At 32.4% G+C, this 23,906-nt stretch overlaps 1 protein-coding gene across 3 annotated transcripts in view; it reads left to right on the top strand.

Moving 5' to 3' along the window:
- CADM2 (cell adhesion molecule 2) overlaps positions 1–23,906 on the top strand; it is a 1,070,118-nt gene that overhangs the window by 731,109 nt on the left and 315,103 nt on the right. For 2 of the 3 annotated variants that reach the window (XM_074333327.2, XM_074333317.2), the window contains exon 2: positions 23,123–23,149. The exons of the other annotated variant lie outside the window; for it this stretch is intronic. In XM_074333327.2, the coding sequence (XP_074189428.1) occupies positions 23,123–23,149 (27 nt within the window). The remainder of the gene's footprint in view (positions 1–23,122; positions 23,150–23,906) is intronic. 3 annotated transcript variants of the gene reach the window in all.

Genomic DNA, 23,906 nt, shown 5'->3' with positions numbered 1-23,906 from the left:
TTTGTGTTTTCTTCTTTGTTTTGGGGATTAGTATGTGTTGATAAATTTAAGCATATTTGACCTGTTTTAATTTATCAGAATAATTTCTCAGATAGTCCCATATTTGACTAGTGAGTGCCTCTTCAATTCTTTTGACATACGATCAGTTGACTTTGATGGCTTTCAGCTTTCTGGACTGCATATTTCTTGCCCCTTAAAAACTATTTATTTGAAAAGTCTTGTTTTATTTTAATGGAAAAGTATTTAAAGACCTCAGTCATGATACTAGAGTTGTTCATGCCCACTAGATTTGCTATAATTTCTGGGCCTTTTTTCAGTGAGGGTGCACACACACACTCACACACACACACACACACACACACACACACACACACACACACCACAGATATGTATATATATTTTAAGACAAAATATTTGTATATTTATATTGATACTTCCAATCAAAATTTTGGACAACAAAGGTTTTACTTACTGGTACTATTCTTACTTCTCTCTCTGATGCCAAAAATGTGGTGACTTTTCACTTAAGTCAATGAAAAGGCAGGAGGGAGGAGACTAGAAACTTTTGTCATGAGCCCTTCCTTCAAATCTCAGAGTTAAATGCCATCCAGAAGATTACAGAATTAACATTAAGAAAAGTAAAAAAATCAGGACTCCTCCTCTTATCCTACCATTTTCTATCTGGTTGAAAAGAAACACTGAATAATAAGACATAAGTTTTGCCAGGATCATTTTTGTTTTGTTTTGTTTTATTTTTTTAGTATGCCCCTCTTCAAATTCAACAAAACCTGGATGACCCAGAACCCCTATTACTCACCCTAATGCAATTATTTTTTTAAGATTTTTATTAAAATATAGTTAAGATACAATATTAAGGTTAGTTTAAGGGATACACCATAGTTATTCAACATTTCTATACCTAAAGAAGTGATTGCCGTGATAAGTCCAGCAATCATCAGACACCGCACCACGCTATCACAATATTATTGACTGTATCCCCCATGCTGTATATTACATTCCCATGACTTATTTGTTTTATCCCTGGAAATTTGGGTCTCTTACTCCCCTTCACCTTTTCCCCCCTTTTAAATTTTTCAATTACAGTTGACATTCAGTAGTATTTTATATTAATTTTAGGGATATAGCACAGTAGTTAGTCATTTGTATAATTTAAGAAATGGTCCCCTGACGAGTCTGATACTCACCTGGCACTTTACGTAGTTATTACCATATTATTGATTATACTCCCTGTCTTTGTTTTACATCCCCAGGACTATTTTGTAGCAATCAGATTGTATTTCTTAATCCCTTCACATTTTCCACCCCACTACCAACCCCCTCCCCATCACCCCAACAAAGCAGGGTGTATAGCATGAGGAATATAGTCAATAATAAGGTAATGACTATGTGTGGTGCAGATGGGTACTATGCAGTCTTATATTATGCGATGTAGCAGGAACACGTCATTCAAAATTCAATAAAATGTTTCCCACACATCTTCTGTACCTACTTTGTAAGAACTCTTCTACTGGCCAGTCCTGCCCTGAATAATTTATGCAAGATATTTTATTATTTTTTGTAATGAATCAACTTACTTTTAATAAAGCTTAAGTCCTAGACAATCCACTCTTCAAAAGTGTGCTTTAGATGAATCAGTACTACACTAGCTAGAGTTCGTAACCCATGACAGTGGGAGTTTTCCTCTTTTGTGTTTTAAATGTGTATTATTGCACATTTATTAGTCTGAGTCTTTATTTTTAAATACATGCTTTATCTTTTTAGGACACTTTTTTTTTCAAGAAACTGAGGTAATTCATCTTGCTTCCATCAGTGGATTTACTGAATGGAAATCCAAGGAATCCAGGAAGCAGTACAAATATGTCTCTGGAAGGAGAGAACCAAGACACTCTTAAAAAAACCTTATCACCTAAATCTTCCCTTTTCTGGTCCATTTTCCATTATCTTTCCAATTTAACTTCCACTATGAACTATGTAAAATATCTCAGTTTCAGCTGTCAGTCATCACAGCCTCTAAGTTATCCAAACATGCATTTCTGAGAGAACCTGGCCAATCTTTTTCAAAGCAGGGAACTCACATTGTATATCAAGTATGGTAGAGGACAAAATGATTAATTGAAAAATTAGTTTTGCAATAACAAATATCAGTAGGAACCTTGAGCAGGCATTTTACTGAAGGAGGGTATCTTCCCCTTTTCTCCAGATGAAAATTAGGGTGGGGAGTCAAGCAACTCTAAATACATCTAATACAAGATCAATTTATACGGCAATTATACGATATGTTTATACTAGCTTTTTCCTTTTCTACTTTAAAGTGAAGTTAAATGTTACCTCGGTGTTATCTTAACTACTTTATACTTGAGAATTTTTTTTTTCTTGCAAAACAAAATAACTCAATATTAGATAAATTGAAAAGGTGACTTAACTATTTTTTATCACTTCTGTAGAGTACTTTGGTATGCTGATATTTTTTTAATGTTCTCGAGACCAATATAAAGGAAGGATAAGGGACTTACAAAATATCAATATCATTGCTTAGTGAAAAATTGGCAAAGATCTTGTTGTTTTTACCTTTTGTTTCTTCAGAATTAAGTGCTCGATACATAGCAGGTATTCTATCTTTATTTATTCAAAAACTGTCCTAAGTGTCTACTAAACACTGACTTCTACATGACGAAATGGGTTCCTAACAGTGAACAGAGAAAGCCAAGCCTTCAATAAAGGGACAGAAAAGGCACAGATAATGCAGATAAAAGACGCAATAAAAAATATCCCAGTTTCTGTGTTCTTAGAATGCACCAGACTGTGTTCTGAGTGCTTTGTATTTCTATTTCTAGCTCTATCATCTATATCTGTATACATTGATTCGTTTATATTTTTATTGTGATTCTATGATTCAGGTATTATCATAATCCCATATTAGAAATGGAGAATTTGTAGCACAGAGAGATGACATTTCTTGCTCAAGTTCACATCAGTCAGTGACGAGGGCTGGTGGTCCAAACCTGGGATTGGATACTTCTAGTGAGTAGATGTGTTATATGAACATGACAAAAGACACTGTGTAGGCAATTTTAATTTAAAATAAAAATCAATCGTTTGGTCAAAGCCTATTCCTGAATTTTCACTTTTTTTCCATAATTTGTCTATATGTACAAGGAGTCAGCTCCTGATTAGAAGCTCTTTGAGGCCTTCACTCTGTCTCCTCTTGATCTCCACATGTTGAGACTTTTAAGTAATCTTGTTCCATACAATTTCCTGCCATTTGTGAGCGAGGCTCATTAAATATTTGTTAACAGTTTAGGAAATCTGGTATCTTGGCCCTTCCATTCACAAGGCCTAAGAAAAAAAGAAGCTAATTGAAGTCTAATTTAACTCTGAAAAATTTTATTCTAGAGTTACATGTGGATTTTCCCTTACATTCTATATTTGATTATTTATAGTGAATCCCTTCTCTTAATATAATTTGTTCATTGCAGCATAAAACCTAGAATAAGTGTCCATGAAATATGTATACTGTTAACATGACCTCAGTTTATCTCTTTAAAAATGTTGCTTAAAACTATATTCACACATATAAGTTCCTTTTATAGAGTGTCATTTTATTTTCCTTAGTAAATCTAATAATATGATTAGAGTTGCTCAGATAATCTTCATCTCAAGGTTTTATTCATTTCTGATTCATTGTGTCTATTATTAAACCCAGCTGTTGATGTTTTTGAACAAACTGATTTCTGAATTAACTCTGCATTGTGTTCTATAATAACCCACTTCAGTATTATCATGGGTTGCTCCCAATTTACTTTTAGATAATTAAAGCCTCTCTTTATTTCTATCCAAGTTGCCTGTTTTATTTCCCAGAACACAAGGATGTGATTTCATTCATGTTGCTCTAGGGGTCCAAAGTTGATAATCATTTTTCTACATCTGCCCTCATCAGTGTCTGCTTGCAGTATACGTTGCTGTATCCCTTTCCCTTGGCTTCCTCTCATTAGCATTCCCATTCCCACTGATATATTGTGTTTTTCTGCCACAAGCCATTCCTTGTTGTTTTCCAATAAAGTCAGTACCTCTGCATCAGAATTGTCCTAATTTTCCTAGCATATCAGACAGTTCCTCTATATTGACTTGTTTATGATGTTTATTTACATATGAATGCATCTGTTTTAGAATTGGAGACATCTATACTGAAGTATGAAAAATATATACATTTCTCAATATCTGAATAAGTAACTCACAAGTTGGTATAGGGAGAGAAGAAAATCTAGGTCACACAAACACCTTACTTATTTCTCTTTTGTTTTCATGATGGAAACTTGAAATCTATTAAAATTTGTATGTTATTTTTTAAATCAGAACAAAGAAAAAGTGGTTTAGGTACTTTTCATAACCTATATATTCTAGTGGATATTTCTTTATAGAATGACAAAGCTATAATTATGTGTGTGTGTGTGTGTGTGTGTGTGTATACTATATATATGGTATACATATATATACATATACACACACATATATAATAGACATGAATGTATACTTACACAGGTACAAGTATATTTTATATTCTATATACTTTAGAGATTTATGTTTTCTATACCTTATATTAATATTTAATTACTATATGATTTGTTACCAAATATCTACCCTTAAAATGACAAAATAAAATAATACATTTTCAAAGAATTTGTGAGATCAGTAGTTCTCTAGATCTATGATTTATAATTGATGTGTCTGTTGAAGCTTGTTAGATCTTACACATTTCCTTCTATGGAATACCATTATTTTCTTGGATACTATGCAAATTTCCTGGGAAGACTATGTCATTATATGGTTTTGTTGTAAAATCGGCATTGAAAAATAAAGTTAATGTACTTAGGAAATTTCATTAAATGTAAAGGTCACTATCTTTATTATATATTACTTTGCTATTTCATATCTTTGTTACCTGTTGCTTTTTCTTAACCTGAAGAATAACATCTACACTGAAAAGTTCATATATGCAAAAAACAGGAAGGCACATTTTGAGATGATACAGATGAATTTAATGTTATGCAGCCATACAAATATGCTACGGTGTTATATCTTGGAGACATCCAAACCTCTATACCCCCTCCCCCAATTTTTATCAAGGAAAAATACAGTTTCCCTTAGTTTATATTTTAAAAACAATTAATCAGTATGCTTCACCTTTAAAAAATGCAGATTTCCTTTGTTCTTATTTTAATCTTTCTAACAGCATGCACTTGAATTTGAGTTAAAATATCAGTAATCCAGTTTTTCCTCTTACTTGACAATACTCTCCACCCATGTGGGATATATCATAAGAATCATCATTACCAGATGTGAAGGATTTTTTTGTTTTGTTTTTTAAAATGCTTTGCTATTTTATAAAAAGAAGACTTGGAAACATACTTTCTTAATACTGTAGGCCTCCTATCACTGGCTCATAGTGGGCTGATGTAATAATAAATTGTTTTCCTGCCTTTAGAATTTCAGATATTTTATTCTAAGCATGTGAACCGAATTTGGGTGCTGACATCTGATGTCTAGTGATTTTTCTGTACATTACCTGAGGTATCATATTCTTCCTAAACTATAAAGATCTCAAATCTCTTTAGTACACAGGAAACACGTAGTCAAAAAAATAATTACCCTTTACAGCCATCATGAAGGCAGTACATGTGAAAGTACAATCTTTAATATTTTTCTAATGTGATTGAGGACACAGAAATGACAATGAATTGGTGTTTGCAGAGAAAGTTGAATAGATAGACGGGCCCCGAATATACACATGTTACATGTGGCAGTATTAAAAGTAAATAAATAAATAAGGTTGAACATCTGGGACAATGTAAATTTTAGGGATTCTGTTTTATTTGCTTTGTATTTTGTTTTATTATAGCTTTCTCTAACTTTGGATTCTAGCCTTTTGCCTAATGGAATTATCAATTTTCATGTAAAAATCTCTCAATATGTGTTTACTCAATGACACTTTATTTTAGTCAATGAGAACTAGAAAATTAGTGATAATACCTATTAACAGTCTTTAGTAAAAATTTAGGTCCCCACATCACTGAGGTCTTTAAAAAATATTTATAATGTCAAACAGTTGATATTTTTCAACTCAATTTTGCCTTCCTTAATTTATGATTTCACCAGTGTGTCCAGTTCTCACTATTGAGGACCAAGAATTAAATTGATGAGGTGAAGCTATTTTAAATGGCAATCAATGTATTTGCCTGTTCCAAACACGATTTTTAGTTTAAATATTAAATTAAAAATATTTATTTTTTTTTGCAATTTATTTTGGCCTCCAATCAGGTTAACATGTTATCTACCTTTTCTGTAAATGTCAGCAAAATATGTCAGCTTTGAACCAGTGACACTATATTACACTCTTTGTGTGTTTTGTTGCTTTACATACAAGGTTTTCCTTATAGTTTATTCCTCTCTAAGAGGCGGCACTTTGTTAATATTGCTGTGTACAATTTTCTGACAAGTGCTGAATCTACACTAACAAAAAAAATGGTTTTTATTTATGATATGTCAAATTACTGTTCTGAGAGTAGACCTTTTAGGTTGCATTCAGCCTTTAATTTGACTGAATTTAAATGGCATAAAATGCCTTTTAGTTGGGCCTTGGCTGGCATATTATATATCTCATTTCAATGAAAAACATTCACATGCAAATATGGTTTGTTTGGAGTGAGGACAAATGCAACTATCATGACTGATGAAGGCTTTTGATCACAGTTCTACAAACTGAAACCTTGAAAAAGAAGAGGCTATTTGGACTAGCATCTGCAATCCCATGAATTATTTAGTTCACATTATTCATAAATCTCTTTGAAGAGGAGGTTTTATGGAGACATAGTCATAGTTGTGTTGCCAGTTTCAATATATGTTGTGTTTGGCTGCATATGAACACATCTTTTAAGTGGCATGTTCCATAGCCTGTAAAGTGTGTTACCTGAGTACTCTAGCAAGTTAATCTCTTTTTAGGAAATGGAATCCAATGACCATCCCTCCCTTACTCCTTCTACCATTGGGTCTATTTGATGGAAAAGTAGAATGAGCATAATGTGGAACATTTCACATACATTATGTACAGAAGTGGGTAGAGCTCATCAATAGAACACACATTTTCTATTCCAGCTCAGTAGCCAAATGAACTGGAAGCTGTCATTCCCCCCACACCATGGTTCTCATCTCTTCCATAACTTTGCAATGATGCAGCTGCCTGGAAAGACCTCTCTCTGTTCTGTTGTTCCAGATTTACAAACAGCTTTCTTTTGCAAGCAATTGACTTTTCTAAAACATAATCCCACTGCTAATGGCATAGCCTAGTTTTACACTTATGCTGGTTTTGAATTACTCTCTCTCTCTTTCTCTCTCTCTCTTCTCTCTCTCTCTCTCTCTCTCTCTCTCTCTCTCTCTCTCTCTCATATATATATATATATCTCTCTCTCATATGTATATGAATATGTATATGTATATGTATATGTATATTTAATTTGTTTCCTTTTCTAGACAGTAAAATCCTCAGGACAAGGACCTGGATTTAATTGTAGTCTTTTTTCCAGAGTAGTATCATCCCTGAATTTATAGGCATGTTCAATAAATAGCTGTTAGGTTATCTTGACTTGAATTACCCTCAATATATATTATACTGTTTACAGTTGATATAAAGAACTATGACTTCAAAATGATTTCCATATTTGAAACATTGAGGGAAGTTTAATATTGGTTGTGCTTTAGGAAAAACATCCAGTGTAGGGGGCTTCTATTGGCTTTCAGCTGGCACAGGAGGGTGATGCATGTTCAGACCTAGTTCTGAGAGAGCAAGTAGAAACACTCAATTGTAATTTGCTCATTTGAAATTTTGAATATTCCTTTAGAGTTTTAAAATTAGTGAATAGTTGCAGTTTATGCTGCTGAATAGCTGTCTCTTTCCCTTTATTTAGAGTGCACATGGCATTTGGTAATCAACACTGGAAGCAGGTTAGCTCAGATAACCTTTTATGGTACTTTCTAACTCTGAGATCCTCTGATTCTCTGAAATCACCCCAGGTGGGATTTTCGGCTTAACAGTAGATTCAAATGCAAATAACCTGAATAAATTTACTCACAGTTTGACTTTAAAAATCCTGAGAACAAATTTAATTTTCTTTTCTCTCTAAAATATATTTTTCTGTAGACTCTTGGGACTTCTCAACATGTTTATTAATTTGTACACATAAAATGGTTTGTGAAATTATGAAAAAATAACATAATAACACAAACATTTTCTTTCGTGGTTAGATGGATTATTGTTGTGTAAGTTAGAGGAACCAGTACACAGGTACTGAAACTCAGGATGTATTATGTGAGAGAGAGGTCTCTGTGCTAGGAGTTGGAAGATTTGGAATCTTCTCAATTCCTCTCAGAGTAGCTGGTACTATTGAGAAAATCATGTACTGCTTTTCAGGCCTCAATTTTCAGATACATAATTTAGAATTAACAGTGTCTGAACCCACAGTTTCTTTGTGAATTCTGTAGAATGATAGATATGGAAACCTTAAAAAGAAAGGAATTAAATTATTTTTAACAATGATTTTCACAAATATCAACCCTACAAAATTTAGGGTAGAACATTGTCTACAAAGGAAGCTTTTTTATTTTAAGAATTAATTTTCAATTTGATTTAGTGAAGTTGCTGGTTGTCGTAGGTTTCTTATGTTTTCAAATGTATATTCTAGACTAGGTTGAAGTATTTGATTTTAACTTTCATTCAAGGTGATCACAAAAAGGTAGAGCTACAATTATTATTATTTTTTCATTGTGGTATCTATCACAGACATCCAACCTCAAATAAAATGTGCTATGTTAAAAAAAAAAAAATCACCAACAAAAATAACTTACAATCTTCTTTAACATTAGGTATTTGATTAAAATATGAACTGTTTCATATATTATGATTGTCTTACAGTATATATTTACAACTTTGTAACTAGCAGTAGTTGATGTGTAAGATGCACAAAATACTTACCAGTTGAACATTATCTTACGAGCCAAAATTAGCAGTTAACTGTAGCACATTATGAAGTAATTTTCTACTTGCTCTCTGTAGCAATCCGAGGTAGTGGGAAAATGAGGATACAGAATATATTTTGGTATTACTTACTTGTCCTGGTCAAAAATTATTTTATCATTTTCTTCAGTGAAAATGATCATTTCAAATGACACTGTTTAGGCTATAATTTCAAACTGCCTGAATCTAATGTAAATATAAAATAATGATACTGGTTTCCATGAATGGATCTTGAAATCCAGTTTATTACTTTGTGTTGTGACCTTTTTCATCTTGCCTTTTCTTCTAACATATTTGAACTATTCTAGAGATGAGAGACAGTTCATGACATTCTAAGATATTTTTAACCTGTTTGCTTCCATATGTGAAATGCAAAGTGGCTTTTGTAGACATTATAATTACATATTTTATAATTAAAAGAGTTTTCTTTTTTCTCTGTAACCCCTTCTGCCATTTTGTCATCCTATTTTACTAATGGACAGTGAAGTAACTTTGTCCCTAGATACTCTCTTGGGCAGAGTCATTGATGAACTTCTGAAGAACATTTCCATAAAGCTGGAGTACAGAAGATACTACAAGTATGTCAAATAGGTTTTCTAAAACTGAATTCCTAAGACCATTTTTTCATTCTATCTCCATATGACCTGATTAATCTTACCTATTAGCATTTTACCAATTGAGACAGACAATGTTAGGAAGCTCCTTCCCTCTATATATTGAATTAATTATAAATATAGCATTCCATTCAAAGAGTATTTGACTCAGACGAAAAATATGTATAGTCCAGACCATATCAATTTCTTTTTTCTATTACTATTCATGTTTATTAAGAAGACTTTTGACACAGGAATCTGGCTCAAGTTGTTTTTTGATTCATTTATATAATACTTTTTAAATAACTTTAAACATACATTTTAAAATATCTAATGCCCTTAAATTGGCCAGAATATGGTATAATTATCTATTTTTTTGTGTGTCTTAAAATAGAGCTGTGAGATCCTCATGGTATCTCTAAGAAATGTGGATTGCAAATTGAGATGTAGTCATAGAAAATCTTCAGTCGCTCAACATTTGTTATCATTCCTTAATCATATATCTTGAACCATAATCTATCCCTTATAATTCCTGTTATGATTAGCATCACTGTATCAACTGAGGTGTAATAATGATATCTATTGGCCCAGAGAGTTACATAGTACCTGATAAAACTTTGTTCTGAAAAATAAATTATACAGAAAGTATTGACTATATCGATATAAAATAAAAATGTTAAATACAAGGCAACATCAGAGGAACATAGGAAAAAAGACGCCACTGAGGTCCAAGTATTAACAGCCCAGTACTTAGCTTAACCCACCTATTTACCACCAAATCAGTAATGTGATTTCTTCTCCTTTTACTTGTTAAGACTTTAAGTAAAATAACATCTATGTGTCAGAAAGCTTTAATTATATTATGGTAAAAACTACCAGAGATCATATTTAATGAATTTGAAAATGATATTTCTAGTTGATCACATTTCCTGCTTTTGGTTTATGGAAGGGATATACTAAAAATAGGCATCTAAGTGCTCCTTAAATTAGCATACCTTAAATACTAAATGTATGTTAAGAGTGTGTATTCTGGATCTGAGCTCTTTTAGTGTGGATGAATTCATTTTAGGGAATCATGTCCTTACCCTAAGTATGTCACGATGAGATCAGAGAAGCAGCAGTAGCTGCATTGTGCAGGCAAGTCACCTTTCACCTTGTTGGAGCTCCTCGTGGGGGTGATCCCCTAGAGGGCAACACCAAGTATCTCTTGATCCAAAGCTTATGCATGGAGGACCTAGCCCTTGTCGGGAGCACTGTTTGCCTTTGAATCACCTGGGAATTAAACTAGTTACCTGAACTACACTAGAGCAGATTAGATTCCCTAAAGTTATTCCTAACCACATTCTCCATTTGCACAGCTTTTCCAGAATTAACCCATTATCTAGTAATTCGTAGTTAGGGACCTCTGAGTTTGTGTTTACTTTACAACTATTTATTTGAAGCTATAGGCCAAATCATCACATGGTCCTGAGTTTCACATCTTTCCCTGTACATCTCAAAAAAATATCTCATGAAAATATTTGATTATTTCTGTCTTTTTTTTTTTCCTTTTTTCTGTTTCTGCCCCTTAAACTAATCTCCTGTCACTATTTTCCTTAAGCTGAAGCTGTAACCCTTTGGGTTCAGTGTAAGCCCAAGGTGGTATAGTTTGTTTTCCTTTACATCAATGAATCTATGTCATCTATTATAATAACTACAAAACTGTTATCAGTCAATAAATGTGTTTACTAGGTGATACTTTGGCTCTCTAATTGAAAACCATTCCCATTCCCACTTATACAGAGTACAGCAGTTATTCTTCCTAGATAAAAATGAAAAGTACTAATTACCATAGTAGAATACGAACTGAGTTATATGTGCATATGATCATACAAACTGATTACATAATATTGGATTCTGTATATACATACACACATGGACAAAATGTTTATGTCATATGCTTTTTCTCATATCACCTTCTGCCTTAGAATATAAACACTTATTGGTAGATTCCATACCATTATCAATTCTTCATGACAATTAAAGAAATTTGGTGGTTCAGAAAGTATTCAAATGTATAGTTTGTATTCAACTATGTATACTTGCTTTACTATTTTGCCATTACTATTTATGGGCATAACAGTATCATTTACTTTGTACATGTTTAAATCAGTAAGATAGAATGTATTTTAACTGCAAATATAACATCTAGAAAAGAGGAAATGTGACCAATACCACTGGTTTTGGAAGTTAGTTTTCTAATTATCTGTTTATAAAACTTTTCTTAAATCTAATAGTAGTCATGTAATTGACAGCAATCTAATATATACTACATTTATCCATCAAAATTAGCCAGTGAGGATCTGGGATTAATATGAGACTAATCTCCAACATTACATTTTATTTCAGTTACTGATTTAGGGTATTTCTAAAATAGCTTCCTGATTTAGTTACGTAGACATAAAATATAATTTCAAAGGATGCCCGTGTACTTTATTTACTGAGAACCTTTTACTCTTGATGCACCTGAAAGCTTTCATAATGATATGTGATTGATACAACAAAGGGTTTTCATTTATTTTATAGTCTCTTCTTGAGACATGAGTTTGAGTCCATTTTTTTTTACAAAGCCTTGGAAACTTCTTCCTATACCTATCAAGGAAAGTCATAAGCCTGCAGGGAAGTATGGCATATAGCATAAGGAAAAGAGATTTATAAGTTGATAGTGACTCATGAAATTTAAAAGATTCTCAAGAACAAAAGAAATAAATATAGAATAAGGTAGTGTAAATATTTTATATGTACACTATTAATGTAAGAAGCATGGAAACAGTAGGGAAAAAAATTCTTAATAGGAAAAAGTTTTTTTGATACATGCAATTATTCAGTATTTATAGAGTGAGGAACTCTATATTACCTTATTTTCAAAATACACATAAATAAAGTAGTTAGAAGCTTAAAATAAACTTCTGTTTTATCTCTCTAAGAGCAAAAAGATTATGTCATGAAGGAAATTACTATTTTTGACATTTTAAAGACTAAATTTCATAAACCAAAATTATTTCAGTGGTGCTTGTTTGCCTTGCACAAGCCATAGATAATTTACTCACAGGATAAAGTGACTTCATTCAATGTGAATTTCAGTATATAACCAATACTGTGCTGTTTTATATACACTAGTGCATTTAATCATATTATAGGAAAATTGGTATTGAGAAATGCTAATGTTTAAAATAAAATTAACCTAAAATTTAATTGAATATTTTAAATATTTTGAATAATTTTTATTATCAGAAATTTCAGTGATATATAAAAATAAAGAGCATGCATTCCAAGATTATATTGAAACAAATCCCAGGCAACAGATCATTTTTTATAAATATTTCATTTTGTGAAATGACTTAAAAAAACATAATCATGATACTATTATTCCACCTAAATATTAACAGTAATTACTTAGGGTCATGAAACATCCAGTGTTCAAGTCAGGATCCAGCATAGTATACACATGGTAATTGTGAGATATGTCTCATAGATACTCTCTTCAACTGATATTTCTTTTAATCCCTGAAATCTATTTGCTAAAGATATCAAACAATGAAATTGACTATGTGTGGTCTCTCACATTCAAGATTTGACTCATCACATTGAGTTAAAGTAATGTTTAGTTCCTTATATTTTTGGACACTGAATTTTCAATGTAGAGGTATGATGCTATCCAGATTTGATTATTTTGGCAAAAAAATCTTTCTTAAATGATGTTGTATTCTTCTATGAGAAGGTATATAATGCCTGGTAGATAGACTCCCTTTTAATGATGTTAGCAGGAATGGTAATCACTGTCTTCATATAAGAACATATTAAGAAATGCACAATGATGGATTTTAAATTCTATTATTTCCTCTTTATATATTGGCTGCAGTGTATGAAGAAATATTTCCATGCATCAAATATTTGGTTACTCTGGGGTATAACTCTTTTAGCAAACTTTTATTTTACACATTTCTCTACTGTGAAATTTGTTAAAAAGGAAAAACCTTTAAAGACATTAGATAAAGTCAATTTTTTTTTCAAGTCTTCAAATTCTACTGAGCCTCTGAAGAAAATTCTAGTGTTTAGTTGATGTTAGTTGGAAACTAAGTTATTATAAATAAATCTCAAGTGATTAGTGAAAGAATGTATGTAACTTTGTGTTGGACAGTTAGAGAAAAAAATTAAAAAGGGGGAAATGTAGGTGGTTATCTAAAATGCAATTATTTTATTATCTGTATCTTAAAGGACTGTAATGATGTGGTAAGGATCTGATAAATAAGATGTAGTAGTTCTCCTTTTCAAATCAGTGTGATTTCCTTCTTTGTAAAAATGAGTAAAGCTCACCTGGTATTGATCAGTACTGCATTCTTATACTATTATCTACTGATTGCATTTTGATGCAGTAGATTTAAAATATATATACTGGGGGTGCCAAAAAAAATGTATACACATGACTTGTATTTATCTTTTGTTATCGATATATATTGAGCATTGCAATTTTAATAGTTTTTTTCCTTTCTTAAAATGCACATACATTTTTTTGGCACCCTCTGTATGTGTGTGTGTGTGTATATATATATATATATATATGTCCAATGTGGTGTTTTTGTTGTAAATTTGCTGCCAGATAGCTTTGTGACCTAGAAAAAATAATTTAGCCTAGGAAGTAGTGGCGATGTATTCTCTTTTATTTATATAATTTGCACATGTATATAAGAATAAATTTACATTTTAAAATATTATATTGTACAGTATTTACCAATGGTGATGGGTATTTGTTTTGTTTCATTGCAGATAAATTTAGGGCAAGGGAAACATCAGGTATATCTGAACATAAAGTCATAGATATAAGAAACCTCTCTTTCCTAATCTAAGCACTTTCTAAGTTTATTACTTCCCGATCAGGAAACAATGATCTCTTATCTATAAATTTGCTTATGGAAGGACGAATAAAAAATAGTAGGCTAAAATATCAAGATGTTTCAAACAAATTCTGCATCATATGAAAATAAAAAGAACTATATATAATGCTTTAATATTAGCTCTCTGTGAATAAATACCAGTAATGTCTTTGCTATGTTTTACTAAATGTTTAACTGCTACGTAAATAACTTTTCAGCAAACACTTCTAAAGGCAACACACAAATCCAGTATATTCTACATCATCCATATATTGCAAATATTTATCAAATGTACCACTATTTTGTTATGACAGGAAATCTTAAAATAAAAAGTGAGAATTAAAAGAACAGGGAAAATGTGACTAGATCACACCATTTTCAAAGTAGGTAAAATTTATCAAAATTCCCCTGAGAATGCACTCATACCCTGTATTTTATTTTGAGAAACACTGTTGCAGATTCACCAATTTTTTGCAAAATTATTAGATAGCAATACATTTCACATAGATGGTTGACTAATTCAATGAAACTAATTAACTAAATTGCTAACATAATTGTATTTTTTACTTTTTCATAATTAGTGAGATTAGAAATAAACTTATTAATATGATGCTTAATATTCACTAATTATTCAGCATTCACTGTAAATAGCTATGGTAATTCTATTATTCACATGTTTTTTCTTCTAAAATTATATGCACAGATTTTTACCATATTAATATTATAATTAGCAGTTATAAATGTAAAATTACAAGTAATCACCTCTAAATATAATGTGACTACCTATTATGTTATAGTTACAACTTGCTGCTTTTATTATAGAGGTGAGAAAATATTGATGTATCTAAAACTTTTCTCTGGTCAAAGTATCTTTACTTCCATTCTTTTCATTTTAACTATGAACTGTTAAAATTATATTTTTAAGATAATTTTCAGCCACTGTTGGGTGGAGTGTAATTTGCACTTTACAATTGACTTATAATTGGACTGTGCTGACAATGGAAAATCTTACAAGTATTGAACATGACATTTATGACAGTATTGCTGTCATCTTGGCTTCTTTTATTGAATATGCAGAGAATTATAATTGGGCTAACAGGCCTGGTAGCCTGGCCTCTTTCCAATTATATTAACCAGCCTAGTCTAGATTAGCTGCCTGAACACACACAGAAACAGGAATAGAGCTTTTGTTTTCTTTCATATTTTATTTTGGTATGTATCCAATAATCTGAGAATAAAATCATCTGCCTTCATGTTTGAGAATTTTTAATAATTAATCTCCATTCCATTGAGAAATGTAAATATTTGTCTTCTCTATTTTTATTTTATTAATTTTTAACAAATTGGATTTTTTGTAAAATATTGGTTGTGTCTGTTATATACTAGATACTAATATTTGTCTCAAAAATGTGTAGAGAATTTTGGCATTTTTTCTTTAAATTCAGGCTAAAATTTATTAAGTGATGAATTTGAATTTGAAGTAAAATTTCCTTTGATATGAACAAGTCAAAATACTGGTGCACTGAAGTATTTTCTTTGAAATTGAGGCAAATAATATTTTTGAATAATCTAAAAATACGTCTTTCAACTTTGTGTAGTCTTAAAAATAACACAAAAGATAAAAACTAATTCCTGATGATTACACTTCAGAAATCTAAAATTTTGCTAAGGCATTGAAAAATAATTTTTTAATTGAAAAACAGTAAGAAATGTTAAATGAAACAATTTGTGGTTTAAAAAATCCAGAGAGTTTTCAGTGTGTCAGTTATTTGGAACTTTGGATTTGGTACTTTTCTTTTTCTTGTTTTCTCTCTTTTTTCTTTTTTTTTCTGTTTTCCTCTGATTTTATAGCATTTAATGTACTTGCATATTTCCTTTCCAAATATTCCTAAGACTTCCATCTGCTGTATTTAAGGTCTTCATTTTTGTCACTGATTTATTTTCTGTATTGAAATATATGGAAACAAGCTGGAAATCTATCCTATAGAAACAACACCAACAAAATACATAAGGGATATGATTAGGATATGTATCTCAGCATTACTGATACCAGAAAAAAAAAAGATGTCTGTCAATAGGAAAATAGGTCCATACTTTATTTATAAGAAACATATAAAGCTGATTAACCTGGAAAATGTGGGGAAAGCAGACTGCAATTTGTATAGTATTATCCTGTTTTGGGAAACAAATACACAAAAATATATATGTTACTGGTTTTTATAAGAATTACAAAACTTATTTTTTTAACATTAGCAAATTGTTAACATTGATGATTTAATAGCTGACATTGGAAGGATGAGATATTGGTTCTTTATATCACCTCTAATATGTTGCCATGTATCAATTCTGTAAAAGAAAGAAACATTGAAGTAAAAGTATTTCATTCATTAAATACCATGTTTCCCCGAAAATAAGACCTAACCAGACAAAAAGCCTGAGCATGATTTTTCAGGAGGACATCCCCTGAACATAAGCCCTAATGCGTCTTTTGGAGCAAAACTTAATATAAGACCCGGTCTTATTTTCGTGGAAACGTGGTAGGCGTAAATTTCTTAGTAAAAGAAATAACTTCTAAAATTTAAGTTTTAATATTAAATGTTTTAGGGACTTTAATGGGATATATATTTTATTATGAATTGTTACTTCATAGTAAAAATATTACAATACAGCTGGTAGTTTAATTTTGGATCACGGCTTTTTAAGTTACTTTGGGTTTTATCTTCACAACAATATTGTGAACATTCTCATTCTCCAATCATGTACCTTCATGGAATAAATAGAGTTTGAATGGGTTTAAGCAAGGACTTAATCAAGATTTCCCAAAATATTTATAGTTTTCATATAGTACATTTTTACCTAAAAATATTATTATTTAAAAAACATGGTGTACATTTTTGTTTGAGCTAGTGGAAGATAAATGCAAATAGTAAGATCATGTTTTTGATTGTGAGTAAAAATGAAATATTCAGGTTTCTGGTCAAGATAGTGGAGTAGGTAAATGCTATGCTCACTCCCTCCTATGACCACATCAAAGTTACAGCTAAATTATAGAACAACCACCCTTAAGAACCACATGAACACTAGCTGAACAGAACTGCTATAACTAGGGATATAAAGAAGAAACCACATCAGGACTGGTAAGAGGGACAGAGACGTGAAAGGAGCTGGTCCTACACCCACATATGGTGTTAAGAATCAGGAGGGATACCTTGGCTGTGGAGATACACCTGCGGAGCTAGGGGTCCCAAACCCACGCTTGGTTCCTCAGCCCAGAGCACCAGCGCCAGAAACAGGAGTCCCCACAATATCTGGCTGTCAAAATCAGTGAAGATTCATCCAGGTGAGATGGAGGGTTGCTGGAGTCCTCGGTGTTCCTCTTCAAGGGCCTACACATGGACTTACTCATTGACGAACTCATTCAATCTGAGCTCCAGTGCTGGGACAGCAGCTCAAAAGGAACCAGGGACATATGGGGAGAAACTGAATTATCTGGCTTCAAGGAAAGGGCTGGAGGGACATCTCTCGCTTGGGCTAAGGTGCTGGCAGGCACCATTGTTCCTTTGTTGAGTCCTCCCCAGACACAGCCAGCAGATGCAGGCAAGCGCCACATCTAAGTCTCAATCAACCCGGGTACTACTGCTACTGCCCCACCCTGGTGATTCTCTAAGACTCCACACCACTCAATTCTTGTGTCCCATTCAAACCTCTTTCAGAGGCTAATCCACACAAGCTCCTGGACTGGGCCCACACTACAGATTTTCGTAAAGTTTTTCAAAGGTCTACAAACCCCAAACAAGCTGAGGCTAGCCTTGGCGTGCCCTCTACTTCTTAGTAGCACATTTCCCGACAATAAGACCTAGCTGGACAATCAGCTCTAATGCGTCTTTTGGAGCAAAAATTAATATGAGACTCAGTCTTATTTTTCTATAAGACTGGGTCATTATAATATAATATAATATAATATAATATAATATAATATAATATAATATAATATAATATAATATAATAATGTAATAATACCAGGTCTTATATAAATTGTTGCTCCAAAAGACACGTTAGAGCTGAATGTTCATCTAGGATTTATTTTGGGGGAAACACGGCAAGTGACCCCAAGCTTGGCTCTAGTAGCACCCAGCCTTGGTTCACAGCATAACCACTCCCAGTCTTCTCCAAGCCCAGCACAGACATCTAACAACTATAGATCACCTTGTAACTACTGTCAGGAGACCCTGGGCTGGACACAGGCAGTGGTGAACTTGGCATGCACCAGAGCCCCTCCGAAAAGATCCCAGAACTAACACACCTGGTGGCTGGCTTCAGACCACACCAGACACCACTCAGTACCACAAATGATATACCAATAGGTGGATTTGTAGGCACCAGAGCCCTGCTAAAGCAAATCCTTTTCCATGGGGTCAGTTTCTGCACATGAGCTTGTCCATTGAATTCATGGCCAGTCCTCCCAGCAAGTCAACCTGAAGGTCAATCCAACCAATTGATGGGCTAACAGCAATCAAGGCTCAACTACAACAGGAGGACAGACACACAAAACACATACAAGGGGCACTCCTTGAACATCTGGCTCAGGTGACCAGGAAGACTGGGCCCCACAGGACACCTACTACATAAGACCACTCTCAAAACTGGCAGACATAGCAGATCTACCTAATATATAGAAACAAACACAGGAAGGCAGCCAAATTGGGGAGACAAAGAACCATGCCCACCCCACCCCCCCAAAAAAAAAGAAAAAGAAAGAAAAAAGAAAACCAGAACAAAGCCCCAGAAAAAGAACTAAACAAAATGGAGACAAGCAATCTAGCAGATGCAGAGTTCAAAACACTGGTTAGGGGAAGAATAGATGATGTCAGTTGTAACTTCAACAAAAGCATAGGGCACATTAAGAACAGGAGGTAGAAAACAAAAAAGAATCAGTCAGAAATGAAGAATACAATAACTGAAATGAAGACTACATGAGGTAGAATCAATAACAGAGTTGATGAAGCAGAGGATCAAATCATGTTTTGGAAGACAGGTAGCAGAAAACAAAAACAAAAAGAATAATATATATTTTTAAAGGATAGTTTAAGGCACTGCTGGGGCAACATCAAGCATAACAGCATTTGCATCATATGATTACCAGAAGGAGAAGAGAGAGAGCAAGGAATTGAAAACCTATTTGAAGAAATAATGAAGGAAATCTTTTCTAACCTGGTGAAGGAAATAGACACATGAGCCCAGGATGCAGAGAGCATTTCAAACAAGATGAACCCAAAGAGGTCCACACAACGACTTGTCATAATTAAAATGGCAAAAATTAAACACAAGGAGGGAATTCTAAAAGCAGCAAGACAAAAGCTGTTAATTACCTACTACAAGGGTGCTCCTGTAAGACTGTCGACTGATCTCTCAAGAGAAACTTTACAGGCCAGAAGGGAGTGACAGGAAATATTCAAAGGTATATAAAGCAAGTACCTACAACCAAGATTACTCTACCCAGCGAAGGTGTCATTTAGAATCGAATGACAAAGAGCTTCCCAGACAAGAAAAAGCTAAAGGAGTTCATCATCACCAAACCAACCAGCATTATAAGAAATGTTAAAGGATTAAGAAACTGTGGTACATTTATACAATGGAGTATTACGCAGCCATAAAGAAGAAAGAAATCTTACCATTTGCAACAACATGGATGGACCTAGAGAACATTATGTTAAGTGAAATAAGTCAGAAAGAGAAAGACAAATACCATATGATCTCACTTATATGCGGAATCTAAAGAAAAGAATAAGTGAATGAACTAATCAGAAACAGTTTTGGAAACATGGAGGAAAAACAGAGGGTTGCTAGAGGGGCGGGAGGGTGGGGATAAGGGGAAGGTGAGAGGTTTTGGGAACGTACAGAGGGATAGTGGATGGGGGGAGGGGGGTTCACACAGTGTGAGGGATATAAATGATAAATGTCTAAATTTTGCTTTGTCTTGTGCACCTGAAACTAATTAAAATAAATAAATAAATAAATAAATAAATAAATAAATAAATAAATAAATAAAAAAGAAATGTTAAAGGGACTTCTTGAAGAAGAATGAGAAGGAGAAGGAGGAGGAAGAAGAGGAGGAGGAGGAAACATTTGAATAAGTAAATACCACAAAAAAAAATCTGACTGACAAAGACAAACATAATAAAAGCAGATCAACCAACACAATTGCTAGTAAAAAGGTCAAAAGGCAAAAGTAGGAAGATCATGTGTAGTTACACTAAATTAAGAGATACACACAAACACACACACAAAAGTAAAATATATATATATATATATATATATATATATATATATATATATATATATATATACTAACAAAAAGCTAAATGTGGAGGGGATAAGAAAAAATGGTAGTGATTTTAAATTGTGTTCAAACTTAAGCAACCATCAACTTAAAAAAGATGGCTATAAACATAGCTTGGTATACATGAAGCACATGGTAGCTACAAACCAAAAACTCTATTAAAGAGATATAAGAAATAAAGAGAAAGGAATCCAAACACAATACTACAGAATGCCATTAACATACAAGAGAGCAAGAGAATAAGAAAGGAACGGAGAATAACTACAAAAACAATCAGAAAACAATTCATAAAATGTTAATAACTACACAACTATCAACAAATACTTTAAATGTAAATAGATTAAATAATCTAATCAAAAGGCTAATGGATAAAGAAAAAGTAGTGTATACATACAGTGGAATACTATTCGACCATAAAAAAAGGATGAAATATTTCCATTTGAGATAACATGTACGGACGTAGAGGGTATTATGCTAAGTGACATAAGTCAGACGAAGTCAAATTATGTATGATTTTACTTATATTGGTATCTAAAAACAAACAAAATAAATGAGCAAATTTACAGAAACAAACTTACAGGTACAGAGAACAAACTGATGGTTTCCAGATGGGAAGGGGGTTGGGGACAGGGTGAAAAAAGTGAAGGGATTAAAAAGCACAAATTGGTAGTTTCAAAACAGTCATAGGGATGTAAAGCACAGCTTAGTAAATATAGTTAGTAATATTGTAATAACTATATATGGTGTCAGGTGGGTGGAAGACTTATCAACCACAGTCATTTTGTAAGTTATATAAATAATCAGCATGCTATATGCCTGAAACTAATATAATATTGAATGTCAACTATAATTGATTTTTTTTGTAATTAAAAATAGTATCTGTTAGTAGTCTGGCATGTACCTAGATTTGTAGAATTTTTTCTTTAGCTCTAAGTCACTTGAAAGAACGAACTGTAAGTTAAAAGTTTCCATATATACTTCATACTCAATCTAAAATGCCAATTAAACTCCACTGAAGGTCAGGATGCCAAACTAGAGCCTGCATATATCCCAATAAGCAGATGGGCCACTTCATCTTTACCGTCACTTAGAAAATGAAAAAAAAAACGTTCCTTCCTTTGTCAATCTTCATTTTTAAATAGTATTTAAATCAAAATAGAATACATCACTTTAAAACTTTTAGTGTTTTCTAATTATACATTTTGTCTAGAAGTTTTCCCTTGAGTAAAGAATTCTGCTGTAGGACTGTTATAATTTCCTCATTAAGTTGACTTCTGCCCCTTATAGTCTTTACCACTATAGATATAAGTAAGCTTCAATTTCTACTTTTTAATGGGAATAAAGCTATGCAAAGTAATGGAGTTTTCTCGTTTCATAGCTATGTGGTCAGTCATGTACCAAATAGCTGGAGTTTAATGAATCATGCAGTAGTGATGTGGCTTTGTAGATCTGATATTTGCAATTCAGTTGATGACCCAGGGCCTTAAATTCCAACAGCATGAGCTAGGATCTTAGAGCAAGATTTTAGAAGCAGACACATCTAGGATAAAATCCCAAATTTGCCTTTTTCCGGCTATGTCATAGTCAACAAGTAATCTGACTTGTCTAAGTCCCTGTTTTCATATTTGTGAGGCAATAATAACAAAACTTATTTCTTGAGCTTGTCATTATTAACTGAAAGATGCATGGAAAGTGTTCAACCTCAATCTCTGGAATTTAGTAAGCACTCAATAAATGCAACTGATCTGCCCTTGTGACTTATGCAAGCATTATGGATTATATTTTAATTGTTAAAAATATTAAATATATGTAAACTATATATGAATATTTTTAATTGAATTGTTATCTAAAGTTTAAAGTTAAGGACAGAGAAAATATAGATATACTGTCCTTAGAGGATTTGGCGCCTTATTGTGTTTCGAATTTGCACTGTGTGGCTCCTATCTATTTTACTCTTTCTTATTCAAGAAGTTTAATCATATACTAACAAAATATAAACATTGTCATTTTCTTTGTTCAAGGTCTTATTTATGTAAAGTGTATTGATCATGTAATAATACATGTATCTTTTTAGACGTTAGCTAATAGTAATAATATATCTTTTTCTTACTAACTAGATACTCTGTATCTAACATATTTCTAATATCTAACATATTTCTTCTCTTTTTGTGCAATCTTTCCTTGGGACCAGCGGCTGCTTCAAAAAATAAAGTTAAAGGTGAGCTCCTGTCCATTTTGCATGATTCACCATGATTCTTTTTTTTTTCCTGTTGAGTCTTCTAAATCCTCTTAAATAATGGATCCAATTCTGTTCATGATAATATTAGTTCAGTGCATAGGTACTAGTCACACATTTCTACAAACACAAATGTATATGATTTCAATTTTTTAGTTTCTGATACATATCTGTGTTTGCATGATTGCGAGATTGTTTGTTTTCTTGTTTTATTTCCCTCTTTCATAAAGTGCTTTTGTGCACTAACATTTTGCTTGTTGACCTTTGTTTCTTTGGTAATACTATAAACATAGCATAAAATAAAACTGGTGGAAAAATCTCGAAGTTGAACATGCCTTCACAGAATTATGTGAAAAGAAAACTTTATCCTTTATGAAATGAATATTATAAACTGTGGGTTTCTATTTATGACATTTCTTCCATTTCCTCGTTTCATTAAGTTTCCCTTTGGTAGAATCCTAAAAATATATCTTCATGAAAGACAATGCACTTGTGTAATGCCAGAATGTCTCCCTGAAAGAAAAAGACTTTTGGCTGTATGTTCAGACTTTATGGTTTTGAAAGAATTCAAATATATGAATGATACTGTGCCATAGGTTTATAGTTTATGTTTTTGAATTTCATACTCGAGAAAAATCTATATACTTAAAAAATATTTTTTCCTTATATAGCAAAGGTATATTTTCCTCTTTCATTTATTCATATACAACAAAACTGCAACTACCTCACTGGTCATATA

Source organism: Rhinolophus sinicus, chromosome 17 (assembly GCF_057876585.1).
Source record: "Rhinolophus sinicus isolate RSI-liver-muscle chromosome 17, RSI-T2T, whole genome shotgun sequence".
In the NCBI taxonomy this organism is placed as follows: domain Eukaryota; kingdom Metazoa; phylum Chordata; class Mammalia; order Chiroptera; family Rhinolophidae; genus Rhinolophus; species Rhinolophus sinicus.
The sequence above is the reverse complement of the archived record's forward strand: the minus strand, read 5'-3'. Positions and strand labels throughout refer to the sequence as shown.